Genomic DNA, 25,690 nt, shown 5'->3' with positions numbered 1-25,690 from the left:
GCCTTATCCAAAATGTACAGCTGGAAAACAGTAGTTAATAAGAGATGGGAAAAATTACAAAGCTGACACTGTATCGTACATTTCATGCTGGTTGTGTGTTATTCTTATGTACATATTTTAACAGAGAAATGTGAAGAATAAATTACCCAGCAGGTTTTAAACTTCCTTGTATTTGCTGTGGATATCAGTCAAAACTGCATGGTACTGAGAGATATTCCTCTGCTTATTTTCTCTGCTATTCTCTCCCCAGTGCAAGGGCAGGCCCTGATGTTTTCTTCAAGCCTGCCTTTAACTTTACACCCAAGCCGTGGTATGACAGCGTGAGCCTGGCTGGTGCCATTCCAGTCTGTCCTGAGGCACTGACACATCCCTCAGCTGCCTGCTCAGGAAACAAAAGTGCAAAGGTCCAAAGCCAGCAGGGGTCTGGCAGAGCATATTAACTGATGTCCTAGAGCCCACCCTACCAGCCATCTCCACATAACCCCACCACTGTGTGAACAGCAGGTTGTGGCTGTTCCCAAGGGTGCTGTGGTGAGCTGGGCTTGGCTCAGGTTAGCTGTGACAGAATCTGGTACCCAATGCAGAGGAACGTCAGCCATTTCTGCTCCATATGAGCTCCCACTGCAGTTTGTGCTTGTTGCCAGCTGTGAGATGAACACCACATGTCTAGGAGCTTTGCTTCAGTCTGAGTTTTGCAGAGGTGGAGCATTGAATTATGTCAGAATGCATGTGCACATCATGATATCCATGTGACCATGTTAAGTCCAGCTTTTAACCCAGCTACTGGTAGTGACAATAGCAGTGAAGACATGATGGCACATATGGGCTGAAATACTGGATGCAAATGTAAATCCTTACCTTCTGTTGAAAGGAAGGAACATCACCAGTCTTACCTCTCTTAAGTATTGTGGTCAGTGTTCCTAAGAGTAAAATCCAGCAAGTCATGATTTTCTACAAGCTACAATTAGTCCATTAGCTATAGACGTAAAGAATCCATACCCAGAGATGGACACAGGGTCACCAGAAACATTTTGCACTGTATTTGTGGAATGAAAACCTATTCTCTGAAGACATATCCCAGCAGATTAGAGAGACTAGAGCTAAGTTCTGCTATTTACTCCCAGAAAAAAAGCAGGCCCAGCACACAAAAGAAATAGTATTACCTAGTTCACTATTCAGGGAAAGAGGCAGAAGAGGAAACATAGTTGCTTCAAAGAAATTTCAATCGCAATAACATAAAAGGGGACAGGATTGATTTAATACTTTCAGTCTGACTCCCAGATGAGGAATCAATTATCCTGCATCATTTAATCTCCTTATGCAGGTCATGACACAAACTAGAAATTAGAAGCATCGTGTCTAAAATGAAGAGCAGCTCTTAATGGTAGTTAGCATCAGTCTCTGATTTTTTAGAAGAAAATATAACTGGGATTTGGGGCACTCTTCAGAGTCAGGTCCACTGGATTTCTACAGTCAGACCCAAATATTTTAAAAGTGGGTTTATCCTTGTTTACCTAAGAGAGATGCAGGGCAGTTATAAGAAAAGAAAAATAAAAGGAAAAAAAAAAGAAAAAATACTAACCCTTTGGATAAACTCCAGCCCTCCACCAGGAACACGACCTTCCGAAAATTTGCACAAAATTACTTACCTGCCATGTTTCAAACTATCCTCTCTTCACAGCAACTTTCTCACTAAACCAAGCTCCTACATTTTTTACATCATTCAAGAGAACAGAACTACCACACTACCACACTACTACAAAGTGCAACCCCTTGCTAAACCAGCCTTCTTTTTGAACAGAAACGGCTAGGATGAAGAAATGTGATGCAGGAGGGGGCTCCATCTGAATTCCCTCCAGGCTGGAAGAGATGATAACAAAGATCCTTGTCCCTATATAGCCTCCTACTGAGCTTGGCAATTACACTTCTTGTGTGGAACTCTTGACATAATCAAGCACAGGCACCGAAACAGAAGCAGAGCAGCTAAAGAAAGATCCTGATTTTGTCAGAGTTGTTTTTCCTATGAACTGGGAGAAAACTAGGACACAATGTAAGCATTACGATTAACTTTCAGGAGAAGCTAAAATTATCCAGGATTATACAAATAGAAGCGCATTTAGTTTATTTCCTGTTACCAAAACCAATTCAGCATTGAAGATAAATTAAAGGGTTTGGGGGTGATGGGTTTTGTGCTGTTTTTTGGGAATTTTTGCAAAAACTCTATGATGAGGCCAATGTATTTTCAAGAAGTAAGCTCAACATACCTCTTCTAAATATTCTTTAATAGATCTTGGAAGTGTGAATTTAAATTTTGTCACAAAACTCCATATAGAAACTGTCTGAAACAGCGGTTTCCAATGAGTCAGATTGGGAACTAGCCTTGTTATTTGCAGTCCCTACATCACTGACTGCAGTGTTCTTTCTTCCAAGTAAGCAGATGCCAAAGGATCTAGGAAACAAAATCTTTTGCATTTCTCAAATTAATCTGCATAATTCCACTCTCTCTGATCATGTTTTCCCTAGCCTTGCATCTTTTGCCAGAATTCCCCAAAACAATTAGCTTTCCCAATCCTGCTGGTACTCACCTGCCATCTGAAACTAGAATTTCTGGATCAAGGGAGAGACCACCTTGTATCTAACAGTAGAAACAATGGGATGTGGGGAGCATGTATGAGAAAGATAATTGTAATCTAAGGGCCGACCTACACAACCTATTTTTACACTGAAGTATTCAGGAAACAAACTATGAATCATTTTCCTTTTAAATATCATGAAGAGGAAACCATAGCAGTATTTTATTCAATATGTACTTAACACTGCAATTTTATGACCCTGTAACATACAGGGTCACCAAAACACCTCTGTACTGGAGATGTTCCTTGCAGCACAAAGACATGCTCTACAGAGGGATCAAGACAGGCTGGATCGAGAGGCTGAGTCCAAATGTATGAGGTTCAACAATACCAAGTTCCAGGTCCTGTACTTGGGTCACAACAACCCCAAGCAGCACTACAGGCTTGGGGCAGTGACTGGAAAGCTGCCCAGCTGCAAAGGACCTTGGGGTGCTGGTCAACAGTGGCTGCACACGAGCCAGCAGTGTGCCCAGGTGGCCAAGAAGGCCCCAACACCTGACCTTGTATCAGCAATAGTGTGGCCAGCAGGCCCAAGGCAGTGATTGTCCCCCCTGTACTCAGCACTGGTGAGGCTCCTGTATTGTTTTGGGTCTCTCACTAGAAGAGATTGAGGTGCTGGAGTGTGTCCAGAGAAGGGAACGAAGCTGGTAAAGAATCTATAGCATAAGTCTGATGAGGAGTGGCTGAGGGAGCTAGTGGTGTTTACCCTGGAAAAAAGGAGGCTGAGAGGGAAAACCTTATCATTCTCTTCAGTTACCTGACAAGAGGTAGTTGACCTGTAGTGAGGTGCAAGTCAGCCTTTTCTCCCAAGTAACAAGGAGGAAACATCCACAAGTTGTGCCAGGGGAGGTTCAGATTGGATGTTAAGAAAAATTTCTTCACGAAAAGGGTTGTCAAGCACTGGAACAGGCTGCCCAGGGAAGTGGTGGAGTCATCACTTTAATACCTGGAGGTATTTAAAAGACGTGTAGATGTGGCACCTGGGGACATGGTTTAGTGGTGGAGTTGGCAGTACTGGATTAGTGGTTGGACTCAATGATCTTTAAAATATTTTCCAACATAAATGATTCTATGAGATAAGGTACTGAAAAGATTTAAGACCAAACAAAGTGATTCCTTCATTTTCAACACTGTTTGCCTTGCCAGTTGATCTCAAAAGAGAAAGCTTTAAAAAACATTTCAGACTATAAGCACCATTCCTGAAGCTTTGCCAAAAGCCTTCTTGTGTAATTGCATTGCATATCAAGAATTCTCAAATAAAATGTGCTCTGAAGGCTGCTTCTGTACCTAGAGAAGGCAGCAACTCCCACTGTAATTGCTAGGTAGTGGCTGTGAATGACAGACTGCAGTTCTAAAAACCATCGCTATATGTTTTCCTAAATAACCACAAAACAATAAATGTGTGAAGAAGGCTATAAGATGCAGGAGGAAAGTGCTCTCTTTTGAACTCCACTTTTTCAATGCTATGTTTTACAGACATGCAGTGAGGGTTTGTTTCTTCGGGGGCAACACTTACACTTCACACACAAGCCAGCCAAAATGTTGCTGAGTGCCTCTGAAGTTCCAATATTCCTCCCCTCCTCGAGGGACAGGCAGCTGTCTGCCTCTGGTCTCCTGCAGGTTGTTGTCTGACTCCTGCTGGCACTAGAGCAGTTTGCCCTGTGGATTAACAAGCAGATGCAACTGAGGTTAAGACAGGGAGCGCTATTTCTACCTAGGAAATCCCTTCATCTTCACAGGAGGACTTGAAGTAATGGTAATAAAGTTGAAATGACTTCTCAAATCTGCTGCTGATTCTGCAGTCTTGAAAAAACATTTTCAGTTCAATTTTGGAAGTTTAACACAGCTCTCAGAAAATGACTAAGAACAAAACCCATCCTCTCATTTGGCATAAACCTACACAAAACACCAAATAAGGCATCTTGGTCCTGCAGCTTCAATACGCAGCTGGCATTAACAAATAACTGTATCTTCAATGACAGTTATTTTTATGAAATGCTTTAAAAATCCAAGGAGAGTGTACATTTCACAATGTTCGCTTACTCCATACTCCTATTTAATACAAAAGAAACAACTGGCCCTTACTGAAATCACATACTGGCATCCCGTTAGTTAAGCTTAACTTTTTATATATTTGGTCAGTAACATGTGCCAAGTTTTATTTCATGCTTTTATGCTTTCACTCTCCAGCTGTATGTTCTAAGAACATGCTAAACACTGCAAATGACAATGTAAAACACTGACAGACCCAAAGTAAGTATCAGTTTTGCTATTCCTGGAAGCACATACACAGAGTATTTCCCCTTTGGTTGTTTGGGTACCTGCCAGTTCCCACATTCTAGGCAAAACTGCCTTAAGGATCAACTTCATATCCTATTAGCCCTCCTTGGCCTAGGTTCCCATGTAGTCAACAGAGAAAGACTGGAAACTCTATTTGCTAAGGCATCTATCCCAATATACACACATGACATGAGCTGCCCCCAGGTGCCTAATACTCTCCTGACTGCAGGGGAAATCAAGACACTCAGCACAGAACACATAAGCAACCTTGGGCAAGCTGAAGTCAGGTAAGATTGATTTTCCTAAGAGATGAGAAAAAAAATATCATTATGCAAAACCATGCATGGTAAGAAGAGCTAAATAGGTAATGATTATTCATTATTTCCTCACAATAAAAGAATCAGGGTAGGCAATGAGCCTAAAACCAAAGGGAAATATTTTCCTACACTATTCTACTGTGAAACTCACTGCCACAGAAGCAAAAGTATAAAAGAGTGTGAGAAAACTAGACGGTATCATTGAGGAAAAATACCCAAAGATTACTGAAAACAAAATACATTGCTACAATTCCTTGTCATTTAGAACAACAGCCACAAAATGTCAGATGCTGAAAGAAAACCAAAACAAAACAGACCACCACTGCATACTTCAGTAACACTTTTTTCCCCCAGAAAACAAGCCACTATTGACAGCAATCTGTAATGTCCATAAATTGAACTCTGTTTAACGAAGCAGTCTTCTAATCCTTAGTTGCAACACTAGGTGGCAGGGAAACATCTAACTCACCTACAGCATTGAGAACCTTGAATGCAGAGTCTCACTTGGCAGTAGTCAAGGATTAGTGCAATGCAGCAATCCCAGGATCATATAGCTGGATTTGCTTCATGTCCTTACATAGCTCTGGGCAACATTTTCCAAGTACAATGCTGTGTTCATAGACCCATAGGTTAGTGGTGTCAGAATACAGGCTATTCTCTCCCTGAGATGCCTTGCCCTCTCTTTTAAGAAATCATGGATGATTGCAAAACGTTTCTTCCTCTCAAAAACCAGTTCAAACAATTCCATTTTGTGTTTGAAATCCTCATGATCACCATCTCTGTAAAGACACAGCACCACAACATTTACTTCATGCCCCTGTTTTTCTAAAAATTCACTTTATTATTTAAAATTCACATCACTTGTGTGCTACTTGTGAAAAATACTGCAAAGAGGCAATGAAACAAGTTCTGCAACTCATGCAGCTGCAAAGCAGGCAAGCCCGTGGAAATTGTTCTTCAGGCCATACTGATCCTCCTGTCAATACACTTTTCCTCTTGTAAGATCTCCCTCCAACTGTGAGGAGAAAGGTGTGATCTTTTTCAACGAATGCAAACTCTGAGTTTCAAAACAAATATGTGTGTACATTTGAAGGACACCACCTACCTCTGCACTGCAGCATAATTTGCTGTTTTCCAAATTACAGACATTTCTTAGAATGTTGCTGGCAGTAGAAGTCTGACATTTAACTCTTGCCTTGTCCACATAATTTAACAAAAAATGCAGACAATTATTGGCATGGGTGGTAACACTCTACCTTCAGAAGAGCAAAATCAGCACAGGATAATCATTCTTCTCATTCAGCTTTGTACCATTTCCTCAGCTGTGTAAAGAGATGCTGATGCCTTCCAGTACATCTTTTTAAAATCTGCAGGAAAAACCCCCGAGGTCAGCACTGCTTTTAAAACAGTGACACACAAGAAGGAAGGTCAAGTATTTAAGACACAGACTAGAAGTTATACATAAAGTAGTTGCTGAAAGTGATCTTGGCACACAAACAAATCACAGAAAGTCATTGAACTGGATTTTGATTTTCACAATGTTTGATAACTAGAAAGTTTGTTTCAGTTCTGAAAAATAAGTTAATACAAAATTTAAAAAATACTGATGTGCAAGTCTTTGCTGTATAAAAGGAGGTACATTTTCATACTTTAAAATAGTTTAAAACAGTTTAAAACATTCATACATAATGAACAGAAATTCTCTTTTATATAAACAAAGTGTTTCTTTGCCAACAGCAATCATCAACTCCAAAACACAGAATTAAGATGACAGGAGAACCAGACAGTCTAAGTCACTGCTATTTGTGTCCAAAAAAATTATGCCACCCTTTTCTACAGCTCATCATGCTTGTATGTAAATTCCCTTGCAGATATAAACCCATCACTGTCTTCATCTTCTTTATCAAAGATGTCTTCAACCAAAGCATCATGCTGTGTGTCATTTACCACTGCTCCATGCTTTTCAAATTCTTTCTTCAAGTAAATTTTCACCTATCAGACAAATGATGAGAGATAACACTTTCAGGTTTATGCAAGAAGTGAGGACTGTAGTGTAAGAGAGGGTCACCATGTTCAGGATGGTAGTATTAGATAATAGGTACCTTCTCTCCTGTGCCACTGCCAGAATAATACTTGTCTGACTGATTCTGCAGCTCCTATCAGTGATGAGAGTCTTTAGTAATAGAAGTGACAGTAAAACTAGCAAATCTGCTGCCATAGCTTTATAGTACCTGACTGAAAAATGAGCCAGGACAGCTTGTCATCTGATGTCTATACAGTAAATTATAAATAGCTAAGCAGAAGTTATTAGCTGCCAATTGGTCAGAGACCCAAACAACTTTTCCACAATCTAGCACTTTGACAAACCAGAAGATGTAAACAGCTGCCCCAAATATATAAAGAAATCTGTCACAACCTCAGTGTTTGCTGCTCTGATGGGAACTACGTTAAATGATTTGTAGACATCTCAAAATTTTGAATGACAAAGAGTCAAGGTAGCTTTTAAACAGATTTCTGGAACAGTTACTTACACTAAGCTAATTACTAATGGTAAGCAGTGTTTTGAACAAAATCAGATTATTTTTACTCAGTTTCTACAGTTTAACTGTTGAGATTCCAACTGTTCTGAACTGCAGAGCCTTCTACAAGAATAACAATACCAACATACCCACCTGTGAAACAGATACCACTTGTATAAGAATTGTAACAGTGGACTGTTAGCAGCCAGATAAATGGGCCATGTTTCAGGGCTGTTTTATTAATTTCACACTGTGGTATTTGTTAGGTTTATTGCTTACATTTCCAATACACAGCTATTAGGCACCCTGACACTGTCTGATGCACAGTACAAATGATTAGCCTTCTGGGTCTAGTAAACTGTACCAGGCTCAAATCAAAAAGAACTCAGTTGTTTATACTAGGTTCTCATGGATCAATTTTGCACATTGGGAAAGCAGAAGACTGAAAATAAGAGGCAAACAGAAGGTGAATAATGCTGACTACATGTCCTTCACAGAGTGAATGCAGTGAAACAGGACTGCCCTACAGCAGCAGAACTTCTAATTCCAGTTTATTAATAAATCAGCAATTAACTCCAAAAAGCCCTGAAGTCTGGCTTTATTCTGAAGATGCTTTCTTTCACCCAAGTCTCCCATAAGTACCCATGGGTCACGTGCCTATGCTCCAGCTTACCAAGGCTCCTTTTGAAGCCCTTTGGAGTCCAGAATTTTCACTAGGATGCAAGGCTCAGAGTAGTGCAGCACAGATATGCACCCTTGGCTTAGTTTTACTGAAAAAGTCTATTGTTAAGGTGCAAATAAGTATGTGAGCTGAAGCCAATCAAGAAAGGCAAACCACAGACAGGAGCTAGCTAATTGTTGAGCAAGGAATGGCAGTTAGTAAGAAAGGCACCAACATGAAAATGCCAAAAGCATGAAAGGCAAAAAAAGAAAGCTGAGAATTGTAGGGCAAGCAGCAAAGAAAGTCATCTCCAGAGAAGAACAGAGGCTCACCCTTCCCCACATGACTAATCACCACCTGGCCACCAAGGGCCTTTTGAGTGTCTTACCATTAATGGTATCAGTTCAGCATTAATGGTATCAGCTAACAACTCATTAGTTACCTCGATTGTCCATCACCCAATAAATAATTCCCTTAAGTACTAAGTAGTATGTATTCTGCTTGTTAAGTTGCTCTGTGCACAGCAGTAGCTAAAATCTAACTTGTGTATAGATACTTCTCTAGCAGGATCAAGTCAAGCCTATCTTTTCTTTTTCACTGTCCCATTCTGTTAGATTTGCTCACAAGAGAAGAGTAACCCACTCACCTCTTGCTTGGACAGTTTCCAGTCATCATTAAGATCCATCTCTTGGAATGACTCATGAGACCGTGGCCCATTTCTAATTTCTAGAAGGTCAATGTTGAAAATCAGTGTGCTCTCAGGTGGAATTTTTCCTGCCCAAAATGGAGAAAAGTTAAAAACAACTACATATTCAGTGCCATACAAAAGCCACATGCATCAGAGCAATGTTCCAGTAATCCTACTTATTTCAAAGCATCCTGCAATTTGAACTAACATGGATAAGCATCTGTAACAGTGATAACAGTAACCATTTCAGACGGTGGCCTGGACTCTGAGCAGCCCTTACAGCATATACACAACTTTAAATGCAACTACTTTTGCTGGAGACCACCAGGTGTTGATGTGAGCTCTTATTCAGCAATCATCATCACAAGTTTCTTAAATAACATTCTTGAATAATTTTTTCATGGCCAGAGCCAGTTGAAGAGGAAAACAGTAAAGAAGACTGTACAATCCAGGAGGCTACAGCCAAGACTAACGGACAAGGCAGCAAGAACAGAGAATTTAGTCCTCCCAATACACCATTACCCTGCCAGGCTCCAAATTCCTCTCCACTGCCAACTGACACCCTGTATCTGCTATTCTGCCACTGCAAAAAAACTCATTTGCAGAGAAAGACAGAAGGGCAGCAATGATGCCAGTATCCCACAGCTATCTCTGGACTGCTGCACAAGGCACTGAGCTATTTCCAAACACACAGCAGAAACTAAGTATATAAACCTGACCAAAAGGCATGTGTTGTCACAATGTCATTTTTGATGCAGGTGAGAAGACCAGTAACTTCCTAATAGTGCCACAGACACGCCCCCAACTGCCACCACCCTTCAAGGATTTCAGTTCATTAGGCATTGGCTTTTACAGGGATGTGATATGCCCTCATGCTAAAGGCTGAAAGTATTGTCAAAGACCTTTTAGCACATCACTTTGCCATTTTATATAGAGAGGGATTGAATAGGACCAAGTATATTTCTATATTGGATGGCAGCACCCCAAAAAATATTCCTATCCCTTGAGAATATAGGGAAAAAACTAATCCACAGCATCTACTTTGGAGCTATGCTGTTAAATATACTCTGAGCTGCAGCAACAAACAAGCTTGTAGATTTCTGAGATGAATAAATGTGCAGAAACTTCTGGAAATACAGGGTCCAGTGCCCTGATCAGATTTTGGGACACAGGTCATTTTTCTGAGTGTTACAGAAAAAGGCATCTGACTTGAATGATGAGTCAGAAAGCAAGCAAGGTGGGAGGCTAGTGAAATTATTTGCATTTGGAGTAAAGCATGAAGAAAATGAAATAATTGTCTTCAAGGGCATAATTGAAAATAGCAACATAATTATGCTCAAATATTTCAAAGTCTTCCTAAAGTAAGTCGTTTCTTACAGCAGTTAGCACCGTTTACTTGTTTAACCTTCTTGCATTACACACAGAGATGAGGCTCGCAAGTCTTTGAAGAACAAATGTAGTGCTTTACATATTAATCAGAGCAATTAGGCCTGTGATGACTATGTGAGCACTGCAGCATTTCATATCTTTTTGTAGAAAAATTTACAGCTGTGCCCTGCATACAGGCAACGAGCTGACCACCACAAGTTTCCTGTTCTCTACTAGAAACATGATTATTACTTCTAATACTGTGTCCTGAATCCCAAACCAAGGCTTCTAGAAAAATATTTTTTAAAGGGTATTTCAAGAAAGCAGGGTATGGAGTATGCTGTATGTATGGAATACTACTTAGCATGATGTAATATGGAGGACTGCTTAGCCTGTGTTCAGCCCTACTTGTCAGAAGATACAGACATGCAAACACTCCTCACACCTATAACAGCCTCATATTAATCAGAGACAACATTAGCAGGATGGACTATATGATCCTAGACATTTATCCTTCCTGGGTTGAAACCCTGCATTACCACAGGTCCTTTGTGGCAACTCTTGTCATGACAAAAATAGTCATAATATTTGCTCGAAAAAAGTTAACTAAAACAGACCCTGTAAAGCACAAGCAGAGCCTTCCCACATCATTCAAGACGCCACTTGCTTAACTGTACCTTCCAAATCTGCCCTCCCATTAAAACAGGAATCTGGAAACACTGAAAGGAAAACTCCCAAACACCGTCAGTAGTAGCCAGGTTGAGAAAACCCTACAAGAAACGCTTTTACCTGTCTGCACACCATTCAGCACGTTTTCAGTAGGTGACAACGTGATTGCTCATGCATCTGCACATCTTACTATGGATAACAGGGACCACTGCCCACACTGAAAACAGCTACAAGAGGTAAAGAATTAATGTCCCTATATGGATAAATAAATAGTGACTTTTCACTGTATCAGCTAAAAACTGGTTGGGCAGCAGTACAGGGAGTTTCTTAGGGTTTTAAAAGAAACCTGCAAGCAAGAATGAGGCTTGCACATGCACATTCAAGAGGTATTACAACAAAAACAGATGCAACAGCCAAAAAGCCAACTGTTACCTAGTAAACCACCTCCACTTGATTGAAAAAAAAAAGGGAAAAAAAAGCAAAGAAAAAAAGCAGAGCACTATTGAGGACAGCACTAACAGAAAAGACACTTGAAACATACAGCACAGCAGCTACCATCAACTTCTTGTGGGTTTTTTTTCCCCTGCATTCACCACATAACGACTTACTGGTTATTTCTGCAGAAAATAAATTTGAGAGGAAGAGCACCTGACTCCATCAATTTTTCTTACTTAACGGAATCTTCCTGGAAAGCTAGAAAGCTTGCTACCCTTTTAGGCCAAGAACAACAGTAAAATACAGAGATTAAAAGCAACTGAAGTACGGGAAAGGCTTCAGGTGTTTTACCTTTCCCTTCTTTTCCATAGGCAAGGGCTGGTGGAATAGTCAGCTTCCGTTTCTCTCCCACACACATGTCCTTCAAACCTCTGTCCCAGCCTTTGATAGCTTCCCTTATGCCAAGTGTAAACCACATAGGTTGACCATTGTTATGCTTGTGACTAGAAAAGAAAGGAATAAAACACTTATTATTTAAACATCTAGTCCTATAAAAGGCATACGGAGCAAATGGAATATGCTTATAACATAGATATATAATCAAAACCACACCACTGCTCGGCACCCTGACATTTCTCAAACACCTAGACTTTCAAAGTCTTTAAAATTACACTTTGCATAATTGCAAGGTTCCTTGAGAAGCAGAAAGAAATAAAATAACATCTACACGGTGTGTTTATGACAACACTGAGCAATCTGGATCCCCATCTTCATTTCTCTGCTCACCTATTTCCACTTGGAAACTGATCAGACTAGAAGGACATTTCTACTTAAAAATCTACAATCAAGGCCATGTATACTCTTCGGTACATCGCAAATCAAAACCCAGGCTGGTCATGATTACAATATACCTTTTAACATGCTTAGAAGTACCAGCCTCGCCTCTTCGAAAAAAGCTGTTAGAAAAAACTCAAACGGTAAAACAACTACACAACAGATAGTCTAGAAAAAACGGAAACAAATGCATGCAAAATAGTCAAGTTTAAATTAGGGAGACCCAATTTAACCAGGTGGTACAAACCGGACTACTTTCACTCTACTGACAGACACAGAATTTAAAAGCTCTACTTACTAGTCATGCAGGAAAGGTGCTTAACAAGAAAACAGAGCACTTACAGAGATTAGTCAGCAGCAAAAACTTAAGAGTGTCACTGGAAGTTCTTTTAGAGAGGCAGGTTAACTACAAGAGAAAATTAGTGAGATTTTAGTTGAGTTGTCTACAAGAGCATAAACATGCAAAACTGTCTTTTTTTTTTTTAATATGTTCCATAAACATAGCCTTCAGGCACAGCCTGCAGAGAAGTGAGCGTTTTGCTGTCTCCCACGATTAACACTTCGTTGATGTTTTACAGGACATCCAGCATTAGCAAGTCGTTGCTGACTCTTAGCAGACTCCCTCGAATTTGTGGCTCTTCCTCCTATTTGCATTACTGTGGCTCTCTTATGTTGACTTGTCTGGTCGGGAGTAGGTGAAAAATACCCTTTCGGTAATGAAAAGCTGTTATTGTGCTGCCCGTAGTGGAAGGACACGTATAACTTTTTTTTTTTTTACCTAGAAGTTTGCTTTAGAAACCAGAAAATTTGTGCATAGAACAAGACCTATTAAACCGCTGAGATCACATAGCAAAACTTCCACTTAAATCACAGAATCATAGAATGGCTTGGGCCAGAAGGGGCCCTAAAGATCATCTACTTCCAATTCCCTTGCCATGGGCAGCAGGGACACCTTCCACTAGACCAGGCTGCTCAGAGCCTCATACAACCTGGCCTTGAACAGTTCCAGTGATGAGACATTCACAACTTCTCTTGGCAACCCGTCCCAGTGCCTCGCCACCCTCACAGAATTTCTTTCTAATATGTAACCTAAACCTACCCTCTTTCAGCTTGAAGCCATCCCCCCTTCTCCTGTCACTACATACCCTTGTATTTTAAATAGTCTCTCTCCATCTTTCCTGTAGGCTCCCTTCAGGTACTGGAAGGCTGCAATTTGGTCACCCCAAAGCCTTCTCTTTTCCATCCCTGAAACTGTTCAAGGCCAGCTTGGATGGGGCTCTGAGCAACCTGGTCTAGTAAAAGGTGTCCCTACCCATGGCAGGGATTGAAATTAGATCATCTTTACGGCCCTTTCCAACCCAAGCCATTCTATGATTCAATGATTTGGGATGGGATATGGGATGGTCCATCCCTGGAAGTGTTCAAGGCCAGGTTGGAAGGGGCTCTAAGCAACCTGGTCGAGTGGAAGCCTCAAGGGAACTTAAAAGTCCCTTCAAACCCAAGCCATTCTATGATATCATTTTACACACACACACATATATATATCTATATCTATATATATATACATATTTCCCCGCGCAAGCTCGCCCGCCAGCTCGCCCGGAGACGCGCCGCTTACTTACGTGGAGTGAAACATGGAGCCGTCCCTCTCCAGGTAGCCCTCGTAGTGAACCAGCATCATGTCCCCCCACTTCGTCTTCCTGTGGCAGATGAACGGCTTGTGCAGCACCTCCACCTTCACGTCGGCGGGGGGGATCAGCGCCGCGCCCGCGCAGCCCAGCGCGGCGCACAGCAGGGCAGACCGCAGCAGCGCCGCCGCCATCGCCGCCACCTCCCCTCGGCTCACCGGGCCGCCATCCCGCAACCGCAGCCGTAGTCGCAGCCCAAGTCCCTCGGTCGGTCCGACGTGGCAGCGGCGCTCAGCACTCCCGGCTCCCGGCGGTCCGGCTCCCCCGGCGCGCCCTCTGATTGGCTCGCATCAGGGCGAGCCCGGGAGAACCCACCGCCCATTGGGCCGCACCTCTGTCCGTCCCCCAGCTTGCCCAATCGGCAGGCTCGGCTGAGCGGAGGGGTGGGCGGGCCCGTGCGGTCCGGGCAGTCCCAGCGCCGGCGAGCGGGGGAGCCCTGCGGAGCGCGCGCACAATAGAGCCGGCCGCTGCCGGCCGCTCATTGGGCGGCGCCCGCGCGGAGGGCGCGTTCCGACTGGCTGCGGGCGGCCACCTGCTCTGGGCGTTCCGCGCCTGTTCCGTCCCCCCGCGCTCCCCGTTCCCGCCGGTCACGCGGGCCGCGATTCACAGAGCGGTTTGCGCCGACGTAGCGCCGCGGGGCCGCGCGGGGGCTGCGCGGCTGTGGCGCGCGCTGCGCCGGGAGCGTGGCGTCGGCAGGGGGCGGGCGCGCCGCGGGCCGGGCGGGGCGGGCGCCCCCCCGCGATGGCGCTGGGCGGCGGCGGGGAAGGCGCGGCGGGGCGCGGGCGGCGGCGGCGGCGGGCGGCGTGACCCCGCCGGGGGGCGGCCGCGCTGCATGGGGCCGGGGGCCGGCCGGCATGGAGGGGGTGCTGTACAAGTGGACGAACTACCTGAGCGGTGAGTTGCTGCCGGTGCTCAGCCACGGCGGGACGGGGGCCATCTTCTCCTGTATATATATTTGTACAACTGCATATGTCTCTGTTCGTCTGTGTTGGCTGGGTGTGGGTCAGCGCTGCCCCCTGACCTCGCCGTGCACGGGAGCAGCCCCGGCGCACCCCGGTTTTCCAGCCGCGCCGCCACATGGTCCCCGCCCGGTTTTTATCCCGGTGCCAGCGCCCGCCCGGGGCGCCCCGCGCCCTCCCCGGATCGTGGGTTGGGGTTTGGGGTTGTTTCGGGTGCGCCGGGTCACACTCGAGCAGAGAACTTCCCCGTCCTACACACACCCCCGTGGAACTTCTGTTGAGGCGAGCCGGGGTTTCGGGGGAATCCCGGAGCTGGGATTCGGATGAAAATGCTTGGGGGGAAAAAAAACCAGGAAAATAAAAAAGGGGGCTATCCTGCTAACTTTAGGCCCAGATTTTAATTTTTTGGGTGTTCCCGTGCCAAGGAAGGCTTGACTTCCATGGCAGAGCGGCAGCAGCCGTGTGTGGGCAGGCTGTGCTCGGCGGAGGTGAAAGGTGGTGGGGTCAGGAGCACCGCAGAGGCGGAGAGGATCTGGTGCCACCCGTGTTCTGTGGAATGTCCACCGCCAGGATGTTCACATGGAATCGGGAGAGGCAGAGTCATGTGACTTGGGGTCGTGGATGGGAGTCTTGCCCAGTGCAAAGCTCTATTGGAACAGTTTGGAAACTTGGTGGTCAGAGAAAAGCAACCACGACCACCCTGCGGTGCCAGGTGCGAGTGTTGCTCCGTAGTGTGTGTACGTGGGTTGCCGCCTTCCTTCGGTTTTTCTCCAGAGAGGCTGGAACAGCTGCACCTCTTTGGTTTGCTGGGAAAGTGTAGGAAATCAAAATTAAACAAAGAGAAAGCTGAAGCACAAGCGAGTGTTGAATTAATGTGGCAGGGGGATGGGAAAGAGTAGTGTGAGAGCCTGGATTTATTTGTGTGCTGGAAGATTGCTGAGACTTTTTCCATTTAGACAGTAGGTGTTCTGGATGGAGAATCAAAATTTGTCAGGTCTCAGTGGATAGACATGGATTTTTGTTGTTAATTATTTGGGAATGCTCTTGATTTATGAAGTCTGTGGCAGTAGGAGCAGCCATACTTGGCTTTTTCATTTCAATTGCAAAACGCTGGCAGTGATACTAGTCTATACTATACTAGACATACTAAAAATGTCTATGGTTCAGTTGATCTCAAGTTTTATGTGTTTTTCTTTGCATTGCTGAGATACTGGGGTGTATTTGTAAGCCTTACAATTGCTTTCTTGCCATGAGATTTGGAGAATGTGTGTCTGTGGGAAGCAGTGCATGTTGCAGTAACTGACTGGCATTTGACGTTTTAGTATTAGTGCCCGAGTGTTCATGTGGTTGGCTCAGCTGGATTTGTCTTCTGTTTTGATGGTAAAATGAAGACTTAAGAAATATTAAGTTTCCATCAAAATTAAATTTGTTTTTGTTAGCCACAGTGATAAGAGCTTCCAACCGAATGACCCTTCATGAAGGGTCACTTTGCAAACCTCAGTTGTATGTGAATGCAGACAGAGGGAAGCTCTTTTCCTTGGATATGTGAGATTTGCACTGTCCTAAAACTAGAAGAGGTTTTGTTCTCAACAGAGAGAAAAATCTGTGGTGGAGGATTGAGGCATCTTTCTGACTTCTCGTTAAAACTTGACTCTGCTAGCAAGTGTGGTGGTCAAGGTCTCTCTATGCCTTTTCTTAGGTTGTAGAAGGTCTATGGTATGTTTGAGAACAATAAATTTGCTGTTCTGCAAGTGAACTGTGCCTACATATGCTTTCTTTTGGCGTAAAATGAAGACTTCCTGCCCTGAAGCCATCGTATTATAAACTTATGCAGAGATTAAAAAAAAATAACCGTCATTCTGGAATGTGGTTGTTTATTGTAGCAATAGCAAAGGGCTGTAGAGTGAGAGACAGGAAAGCCTCCTTTCAGGGATTAAGGGAAGTAAGAAGGTTCAACAGGTCATCCAGAACAGTATTTCTGCCAATATTCTGCCCCCAATATGCTTTTCCTGTTGCTCAAGGTTGACTAATTTGGTGCTGCATAGTGTGAATGATGCACACAAAAAGCAAGGAAAGTGTGTGCCATCTCTGTGTCACTGTATGCCTGTGCTACTAACACAATGCTGATGTAAACATGAACAGCAGGTACTTTTCTCCTCAGAATGAGGAACACACTTCAGAGTCGGAGAAGAGATAGGACGTTCACCAAAGAACAAGCTTTGAACTGTAGAAAAGGAGAACTGCTTTTCCTTGTTGCTGTGAGAGAGGAGCTGATGGTAGTCTGTTGGTAATTGAGTCTTTTCTGGGAATTTTGGTTTTGTAATGTCTTATGTCATCACCATCATGAGAGGTCAAGTCCACATCAACCTGTTTCCCCCCAGCTCTTGGGCCGGGAGCTAGACCTGTTTTGCAAATTACATGGGTTTTGACAGCAAGAACATTTCAGAAGTAGGAAACAAGTTTGGTTTTCTGTGGGCAAAGGGCAAAGAAAGCACAGCATGATTGCCAGCAACTGAAAGACAGATTAGTTTGCCTTACTGCTTAAAGAAGTTATCTTGTTTGTAATAAATGCACTTGTTTGCTTTATATAGATTAGGATAAATTAAATCATTATTACTTGGTTGCCACTAGGAGATAAGGTTTTTCCTCCGGTGTTGATTCTGCACTCACATTGTACTTTCTATATGCAGGGTTTCCAGTGCTACCTCTGAAATCTCTGAGTTTAGAGAACTGAGATTTGAGGTTTTCTCTGCACTAATGCAATGGCCACCAGATAGTGATTTCTTAATGTGTTACTTTTGTTTAAGTTCAAGTGAAGCATGCCAGCTTTGTATCAGATATACATGCACACAGGTCTAACCTATGAAAATACATTGGGAGATTGTAATAAATGTGTCCTGTGATTGCTCTTGTCTGTGCTTCACCCACTAAATTGGTTTAAAACCTGAAGGGAGTAGGGAACTTTGGAAGCAGAATTATCATTGTCATACAAAGGGTGACAGCACTTTTTCTCTTGGGCAAATATATAATACATCTGCAGACTTCAGATTATTAATCCTTAAAATCCCGAGCTGGGTGAGTTAAATCATACAGGTGTGTAATTTGGTCTCAGCTGAGCCTACAGTCAAAGCGTGTAACATGATTTTTAAAAATTCCTGGATTTCATCCTTTACGTATTGTCTCTATCTGTTAGCATTGTTCGGTGAAGTTTGTGGAGGCTGGGGATGGACTTATCGCTTGGGTGTATAACTGTTGTTTCAGTACTACTTATTACAGTAAGCAGTTGGGGTGATAAACGTGTCACCCTCTGCCTTCCCTATTGCTCCTTGGTCTGTTTTACTACTGCTGCCTGTAGTCTTGGTTGAGCATAAAGCATTCTGGTATGGACAGCATCAAAGCCAGATCCTCGCTGCAGTGTTGTAGCATGAGTGTTTTCAAACTGCTTGCAGGATAGAGAAAGGAGAGAGTGGAGCTGAATTGCACGTGTAGACTGTTCTTTGCTGTTTGAACTCTCCAACTGAACTCAAATATGCAATTCATGCTCTTTGTTAAGCATACCTTCTTATTCATAAAATAAATTGATTTAGTCTTTGGAGAGTGCCTTGTAAAAGTCATCTAATGAGTAAGCTATTGCTGGGAAGCAGAGCATGGAGTTGGGGAATACATCCCTTCAGTGGTATTTGAGAGCTTGGCACTTTCAAGTTGATTTTTTTCTTTCTGCTGAAATTCAGTTTAGTTTAACTATTCAATGTAGGCACACACCTTACCTGGGATTGCTGGCAGGATTGCTACTAACTCTGGAGAAGGTGATAGGTATCAGCTCTTGGCTTGGATATTGAAGACAGCTTCGTCATTAGAAAGAAAAATGATGACTACTTCCACTGGCTTGCCTGGTATTTGTTACATGCTCCACAAAATGCCTTTGATTGCTTTTCCTTACAAAGCTAAGCTTTTCCCGATATTTAAATATTCACTTCCTTATTTGTGCTGAGTAACTCTAACCCTAATTTGTCTTCCTCAAGGCATGATACACTCGCATTCATGCCATCATCAGTGATGCTGCATCACACCACATACTGTAGTTAGCTCTCCCCATCTTCCTGTATGTAATCATCCCCTCTCAGTTTATTGTTGTGCTTTGAATTCTTTTCAGTTTATCCCAAGATGCCAAGAGCCAGCACCAAGCAGTAAATTTCACCTTTCACATGAAACTTTGAACTACTCTTGTCTCTAATGATTCAGAATTCCTTAATAAACTTGGGGGAAGGGTTCAAGAAAATGTGAAAAAGCATTAGTTCTTCTGTCTTTAATCTGGATGCACATGATATTGCTTAAAGTGAGTCTTTGTTTTGGGAGTTTAACAAATCTGGCCTTTTAGGATGGGGGACACAGACACTTCAGTTGATAGCAAGCTCTGGAAATAAGGTCCTCTGTTTCCAAAGATGGAGGAAGTAATCAAAAACTTCACACTTAGATAAACATTTGGTTCTAAAAAGTTTTTTATTATTTCCCCTTCATTTTAGCCTCTGGTTGTAGTCCAAGTCCTGATTGTATAAAATTAGAAGTCTGGCTTTTATGGAGGTGGACCTAGACAGCTGAGATTTCTGTTGCCTTTAGGGCAATAGTCTGCCTTCTATTACTGGCTCTAGCTGCTTTCAGAGACCAAGTGTTGGTTTGGGTGGATGCCTGATCTCACCCGGTTCTGGCTACACTTTTCACACAGAATGCATCAGTTAATTCTCTTTGGACTTTTCTTAATTGTTTTTGTGGTTTGACCTTCTTTCTCATGGCTTTCTTCCTTTCCCCCTGTTTTTCCTCATGCAGCAATCTTGCTGTTGTCCAGCCTATTTGGAATTGAGTAATGTGCTTGCAGTAGAAAAGTTTGATGAGGCTGCAGGAATAGAAATCGGTGTTCCCTCTCTCCTCTGTAAGTGTTAGAGCAGTGCTGCAGAGCCTACATGGTGCATCGTTCCCTGGTGCAGGTATGCTGCAGTACCAGTGCCTCTGCATTCAGTCCTTCTGCACTGAAGTGAGTAAGTGATCACGGGGAACGGCTGGGTTGGACAGAAGCAAAAGGTGTGGTAGACTGATGTTGAAGAGGTATTGCCATGTGGTATCTGTATGTGCTTACATAAATACACTGTATTGGCTCAGTCAAACTTGATAAGCACCCCAGGGTTCAGAGACAGGAGCAGTTGTTTGCAGGGGCTGGGAAGTATAAAGAGAGGAGAAAAAGTCCTGGGAGCTTTCTATGACTTAAATTAGTGCATCTGAGCAGTGGCCTGCATTATTGAACTTTTGCCTCCATCGCTCACCACAATCTCCTCTCTGCCCTTCATCCTTTCACTGAGTCCCCTTCAAAAATGCCTCGTGACTGGTACATTGTGCCCTCTGTGCCTTGGCCAGTCACTGGCATAAAATCGTTTGCGAAGAAACCCAGTTGCCATGTGGTGGCAGGATGATTTTTGAATGCTGCTAGCATTGCCCTAACACTTGTGATGGAAGCAAAGGTGGACTTTATGGAACTCCTATGAGAAAAATCATTTGGGAGAAGGTCATTGTGTTACAGCTGGTTCCAGCTGTTGCTTCATTCACTTGAACCTCTAATGTTCCTCAAACAAGTGCTTTTAAAAGTGACACTATTGTTAAAGTGCTAAGTCTGTTAACTTCATTACCTTTATGGGCTTTTGGTATTGATTCCTGCTGTTAATATGCACGTAATCAGAGTAAAATTGCAATATTTTATTTGCAATAAATAAATATTTTATTTAGCTGCTTTCTAGGTGAGAGGATAATAGAGAATAGGCATGGATTGTCACACGCTCCTATCTGCCTTTCTGGTGTCCCTTATGGATACAGATGGGATTTTTATGGCGTTAAATTGTTTTGTTGTTGAATTAAGGCTGCAAAAATGTGTTCCAGCACCTGGGAAAATACTGTGTAGCCTTAGGAGGCTGTATAGAAAAAGTAGGCAGCAGTTCTGGGTGCAGATTGCTTGTGTCAAGATAACCAACTGTATTACCTCTGTTTCTTGAATCCAAATAAAGGTGAAAAGTTTCAAGTTAGAACTCTGTGATATACTGTTTTGCTAAACGCCTTTCCTGACTAAAAACCTTGTGGTGACTGCCAGCATGAAATGTGTGGCCACATGAACTAAACTTAGGCAATCAGCTGTCACAAACTGGATTGTAAGATTTGGTGTGGGTGCCCAGTAGTCAAGATTGCAAGCATGCTGAGATCTTGAAAACAAGTGTTTCATCCATTTGTGATATGGAGATTTCCATAGCCTTAATTCCCCTGGGAAATCCCCGCCTGTTGGATGTTAGCACATTAAGACCAGAAGTGGTCCTTCCGGGCTTCTTGTGAGACACCGGCACTGTCTTGGTCCTATTAGAGCTGTTTTCAGCAGCTCCCATCCAGCTGTCATTGGCTGACACAGTGCTGTGCAGAAGCTGCGATCCTTCTGTCCTTGGGCACTGGGAGATAAAGCAGTAGGTGGTGGTACGATGAACACATGGCACAGTTTACGTTTTCTTGGGGTGGGGTGAAACGACAGGTATTGCCTGCTCTTGCTGTGTGATGTCTCTGACCATCAGGGCACCTGCTCCAGTACTCTTGTGACCCTGCAGAGGAAAACAGGGATCCACCCCGCTCTGCCATTGGCAGCTAAGTCTTGGATCTTGCCCGTGATATTAGCAGTAGGAATGTGATGAGGGCTTTAGCTCCTCCTATTAGATGGATGATGTTGTAACGTGTAAAGTTCATAATTATCTCCTATCCAACTTAAAGTCTGAATTAGGATCAAAGAAATCCAAGGACTATCTATTGCTGAGTTTTTATATAAACCTATGCTGACACTCAAGAAATTAATAAACATAAAGTGTTACATAATTCTAGTGGAAAGAAAGCAATAATAAAAACCTGAGTGTCTGGCCTTTAGAAATGCAACTGGAACTGGCGTGTCTTAATTGCAGCTTGTTTTCCAGGTCATCAGTTTGACTTCTTGAGTATGTAATTATCCCAGATGGTTTGGCTTTGTGGATGTCTGACATGATCTACATGTCTTCAAATGTTGGGTTTTTTTCTTCAGGCTTGGCACTTTGGAAGAAATGCTGTCTGGAGTCTGAGTTGTGTAACATTAAAGTTTGAATTATGTCCAAATTTCAACTGTGTTATCAAGAAATGTCAAGTTTGCTCAGTGATAGCTATATCCAGACTTCCTGAAGTGTAATGGTGGAAGTAGGCAGATCTTTTAGTCTGTGGAAACTTCTGGAGAAATAGTGAATCTTTAGCACGCACAGACTGTTTAAGTATCTGTTTTTGTAGTGAACAGTATCAGATCTTCCAGGTACCACAGGCAGTAACTGTAAGTTTCACACGGGAGTGCGAGATGTGCCTTAATCAGCGTCTGTAAAGTTGTCTGGGGTCTCTTCCCTCTCTTCTATGGCTGAGATCTTAAGCTACTAATCACTTTTATTGTGCATTGCATTTTATCGTCTTTTTTTACACATACCTTTACTCAGCAAAGTCAATTTTTACTGTTAATGGCACTGATCCCCTAAAACGAGCTGTGGGAAGTATGAGCTGTATTTTTTCCTGCCTGTGCACCACCAGTATAAGTGGCCTTAGTAGACTCTTCTTCAAAGTTGTATTAGTGCTGGCACCTGTAAGACCTTTAAAGGTTCAGCTTTACCTTTCTGTATGAGGTGGAGTCTGAATGCACAGTTCCAAAAATTGCAATATTCCTATGACAGTTTATGGGGACAAAATAACAGTGAATAAACCCAAGACTTGTGTTTGTGGAAGGTGTCTTTTTTCTGCTTTGTTTTTTTTATGAGGGTTTTTTCCTCTGCTCCTTGCTTGTCTGCAAAGGTGAAGCTCTTGTAATTAGAGATTGTATCCCTGTTGCAGTGCCCATGATTTGTCAACCACGTGCTATTTTTAGCTAGTTGTTTAGGATAAACTTCCCATGGCTGCTGACTTAGTGTCAGTGAGTACCAGGTGGTTAGTGCATCTTCTGACAGAACCTTGCTGTGATTCTTTTTTTTAAATTCACTTCCTTTTATGAAAATGTATTTTTGTTAGTGTAACAATTCTGTTCTGAAAATATATGCTGTCCTAGGTAACAATTATCTGTCATAGTCTTTTTTTAATACATATCTAATAATTAAAAAATAGTTGGATTCTGCAAAAGACAGGCAGTTGCTGTGTCCCCCTCAACAAAACAAAACAAGAAAGAAAAAACCCAACCAAATGAAAACCTCAATAAAATATATTGACTCATAACATATTTTTAACCAGGCTCCAAAGCCATGGAGGCAGAGTGCTTTGTATGTTGGCTAATTGATTGCACAGCCTTTGATTGATGGGATGCAATTTGTTTGAGCATCAGCTGCAATTGTAAACTGTAGGACCATGGCTGAAATGATTCATGCACAGCAGCAGGATCTTCAGACTGAATTAGAGGCTTGTATTGACTGTGGCGCTGTGCATTATTTAAAGAATTGGTTCTGTGCCATTGAGTGTCTGAAGCAATTAACTGCTTCTCTCTGCTGAACAATCACTTCCTTTTTTTGTGAGTTCCTACATATCAATGGTGACTTTTAGGATGGTTTCTTTATTTTGGAGGCAAGACAAATAAAAATCAGTCCTTTTTTTTAATTCGCATTCTTGTGATTTTTTTTCCTCTTCATATAAAGTAAAAGAGCATTGAGAATACATTGGCTTTTTAATGTCTTTATATTCTTCTAGGAAATAATGGAAGAGCTCTGGAAGAGTGTGAAAAAAATACTTACGTTTAACTTATTTTCCAACCACTCCATAAGGTTCAGCAATCTACAGGCCAGCTCGGCCTGGATGCAGTGGTATTGCTTGCTTAAAAAAAAAAAAAAAACAAACCCAAACCCTACTCTTACTGAGCTGAGGGCTTTAGGGTTTTCTGACCCTGAGGCTTTAGGGCTTTCTGACCTTAAGCTGAGTTGTGCTTGGTTTCAGCAACAGCCCAAAGGAATCAGTCTCTAGCTGGTAGGGAGCTGTCATTCCTCCAGTGTGGTATCAGTCCAAGCCCAGCCTGGACTCCTACGGTGCTGTGGTGGTTGGCAGAGCCCTGGTGCAGGGGACAGCAGAAATGATGCCCCTCTGCAAAAACACCTAGGAGCCACATGGCCCACAAGGTCTTGTCCAAGTGTTTTTCCCAGAGATGGTTTGCTGGCACAGTGTGGGAGCTTCAGAATCTCGCTCCGTTGGTCCAGGCCAGGGAAGCTTGTTGCACCCCAGTAATGAAAGCTGCTTTCCTCCTGTGACATTGCTGCCTCATTTCTTCTAAAGTTAATGAGCTCGTAGTTTTAATTAGACATAAATGGCATCTGTCATATCTGGTTTGTTTTTTAACTTTTTGTACTGCTGCAGTACTTCCAAAAATAGAGAACCAAAAGGGTAATTTACTTCTGAAGCTGGGCAGCGGGGTGAGCAAAAGTGTACCCACAACTAGTGATGTGGGTCTATCCTTGTGTTTTGGTTTTTCTCTGGAAAGGTATCCAGAAGTCCAAGTCAGTAATTCAAGACTACTTTTTATGTGGGGAGCATGGGAGTTTCAAGAGCTGTTGAAAACTGCTTCATTGAAAGATGGTGTTCAGAAATCAACACATCCGCCTCTGTTCCCTCCTTCTGTTGATTTTTAGGAGTTTCTTACCCGTTATTTTTTCAAGATAACTTGGCTAGCCCTTTCTGCAAGGGAAGATGACTTGGGAGGCAAGACAGCTGGGGTGGCTTTTGTGAAAAGTGAAGAGGTGGGTTGAGGAGTGATGGAAGGAATTGAGGGGTGAACTTGGAAGAGAGAATGAGTCAGTAATGCCATGTTACCAAAACTACTGAAAATGACATATGGCATCTCAGACACATACAACCATGGTCCAGCTGCCTGCAGAAGGGACATGCAGGTGCCAGGAAGCAGGGGTACAAGATCCAGGCCTGTCCACAAGTCTTGCTACCACAAAGGGGTTAATTTTCCAGGGGGACTGAGAATCTTTTGGGCCTTATTTGCAGTGTATCCTGAGTGAGAGAGGTGGTGGAGTTGCAGGGAAAGAACTGAGAAATGTAGTTTTGTTTTTCAGGCTGGCAGCCTCGATGGTTTCTCCTCTGTGGTGGCATCCTGTCCTATTATGACTCTCAGGAAGATGCCTGGAAGGGTTGTAAGGGAAGCATCCAAATGGCCGTTTGTGAAATTCAAGGTAACTAATATACAGTAACACTCAGCTGCATGAAATTTGTCTAATTATGTTGCATTCAAGATGAGATTTCAGGTGACAAGAGCTATTGGGCAGCTTGATTTCTCCGGTATATATTTGTGGGAACTCAGTAACTTGACCTATATGCCAGTTTTTATTCCATAGTATTTTGAAAATGTTGAGAGAGCTGCAAGCCCCAAATATCATGGATATTCTACATGCAGGTGGGTCACTGTTTTTCTTGAGCTGCGGTGGAACATCGCACAGCTTCAAATAACTCCTCATAAGCACAAAGCTGAAGCTAGAAATGTGAATAATAAACTTCAGTACTAGGTCTGCTCATTCATATTGGATTATTTCCCACATCTTTGAGGTTCAGTTACAGGCTGGAAACCTGAAAGAGAGGCTTGACA

The 25,690-nt window shown here is 42.9% G+C and overlaps 2 protein-coding genes across 4 annotated transcripts in view; one reads left to right on the top strand and one right to left on the bottom strand.

Moving 5' to 3' along the window:
- Positions 1-6,791: 6,791 nt before the first annotated feature.
- Positions 6,792-14,345, bottom strand: FKBP14 (FKBP prolyl isomerase 14). Its single transcript, XM_051808363.1, has 4 exons — positions 14,027-14,345; positions 11,922-12,073; positions 9,057-9,184; positions 6,792-7,222 (listed from the first exon to the last, which is right to left on the bottom strand). Exons 1-4 carry the CDS (start codon positions 14,224-14,226, stop codon positions 7,064-7,066), a joined length of 639 nt encoding a protein of 212 aa, XP_051664323.1. The 5' UTR covers positions 14,227-14,345; the 3' UTR covers positions 6,792-7,063.
- Positions 14,346-14,832: 487 nt separating this feature from the next.
- Positions 14,833-25,690, top strand: part of PLEKHA8 (pleckstrin homology domain containing A8) — a 49,163-nt gene continuing 38,305 nt past the window's right edge. For 2 of the 3 annotated variants that reach the window (XM_051808318.1, XM_051808319.1), the window contains exons 1-2: positions 14,885-14,986; positions 25,164-25,280. In XM_051808318.1, the coding sequence (XP_051664278.1) occupies positions 14,947-14,986; positions 25,164-25,280 (157 nt within the window). In that variant the 5' untranslated portion in view covers positions 14,885-14,946. Of the gene's footprint in view, positions 14,987-25,163; positions 25,281-25,690 lie in introns of all 3 variants that reach the window. The other variant, XM_051808317.1, reaches the window with a different exon arrangement.

This window comes from Manacus candei, unplaced genomic scaffold, assembly GCF_025592945.1.
Source record: "Manacus candei isolate 608988 ecotype Guabito, Panama unplaced genomic scaffold, ASM2559294v1 h1tg000072l, whole genome shotgun sequence".
NCBI lineage: Eukaryota > Metazoa > Chordata > Aves > Passeriformes > Pipridae > Manacus > Manacus candei.
Note: the sequence above shows the minus strand (reverse complement) of the source record. Positions and strands in the feature narration are given on the sequence as shown.

What these genes read in the sequence shown, in the direction of transcription:
- FKBP14 (XM_051808363.1), bottom strand. Translation starts at nt 14,226, where the DNA reads ATGGCGGCGGCGCTGCTGCGGTCTGCCCTGCTGTGCGCCGCGCTGGGC. An exon ending in GGCTCCATGTTTCACTCCAC is followed by an intron (nt 12,074 to 14,026) that starts GTAAGTAAGCGG and finishes TTTCTTTTCTAG; the next exon opens with TCACAAGCATAACAATGGTC. An exon ending in CTATGGAAAAGAAGGGAAAG is followed by an intron (nt 9,185 to 11,921) that starts GTAAAACACCTG and finishes CATTTTGGGCAG; the next exon opens with GAAAAATTCCACCTGAGAGC.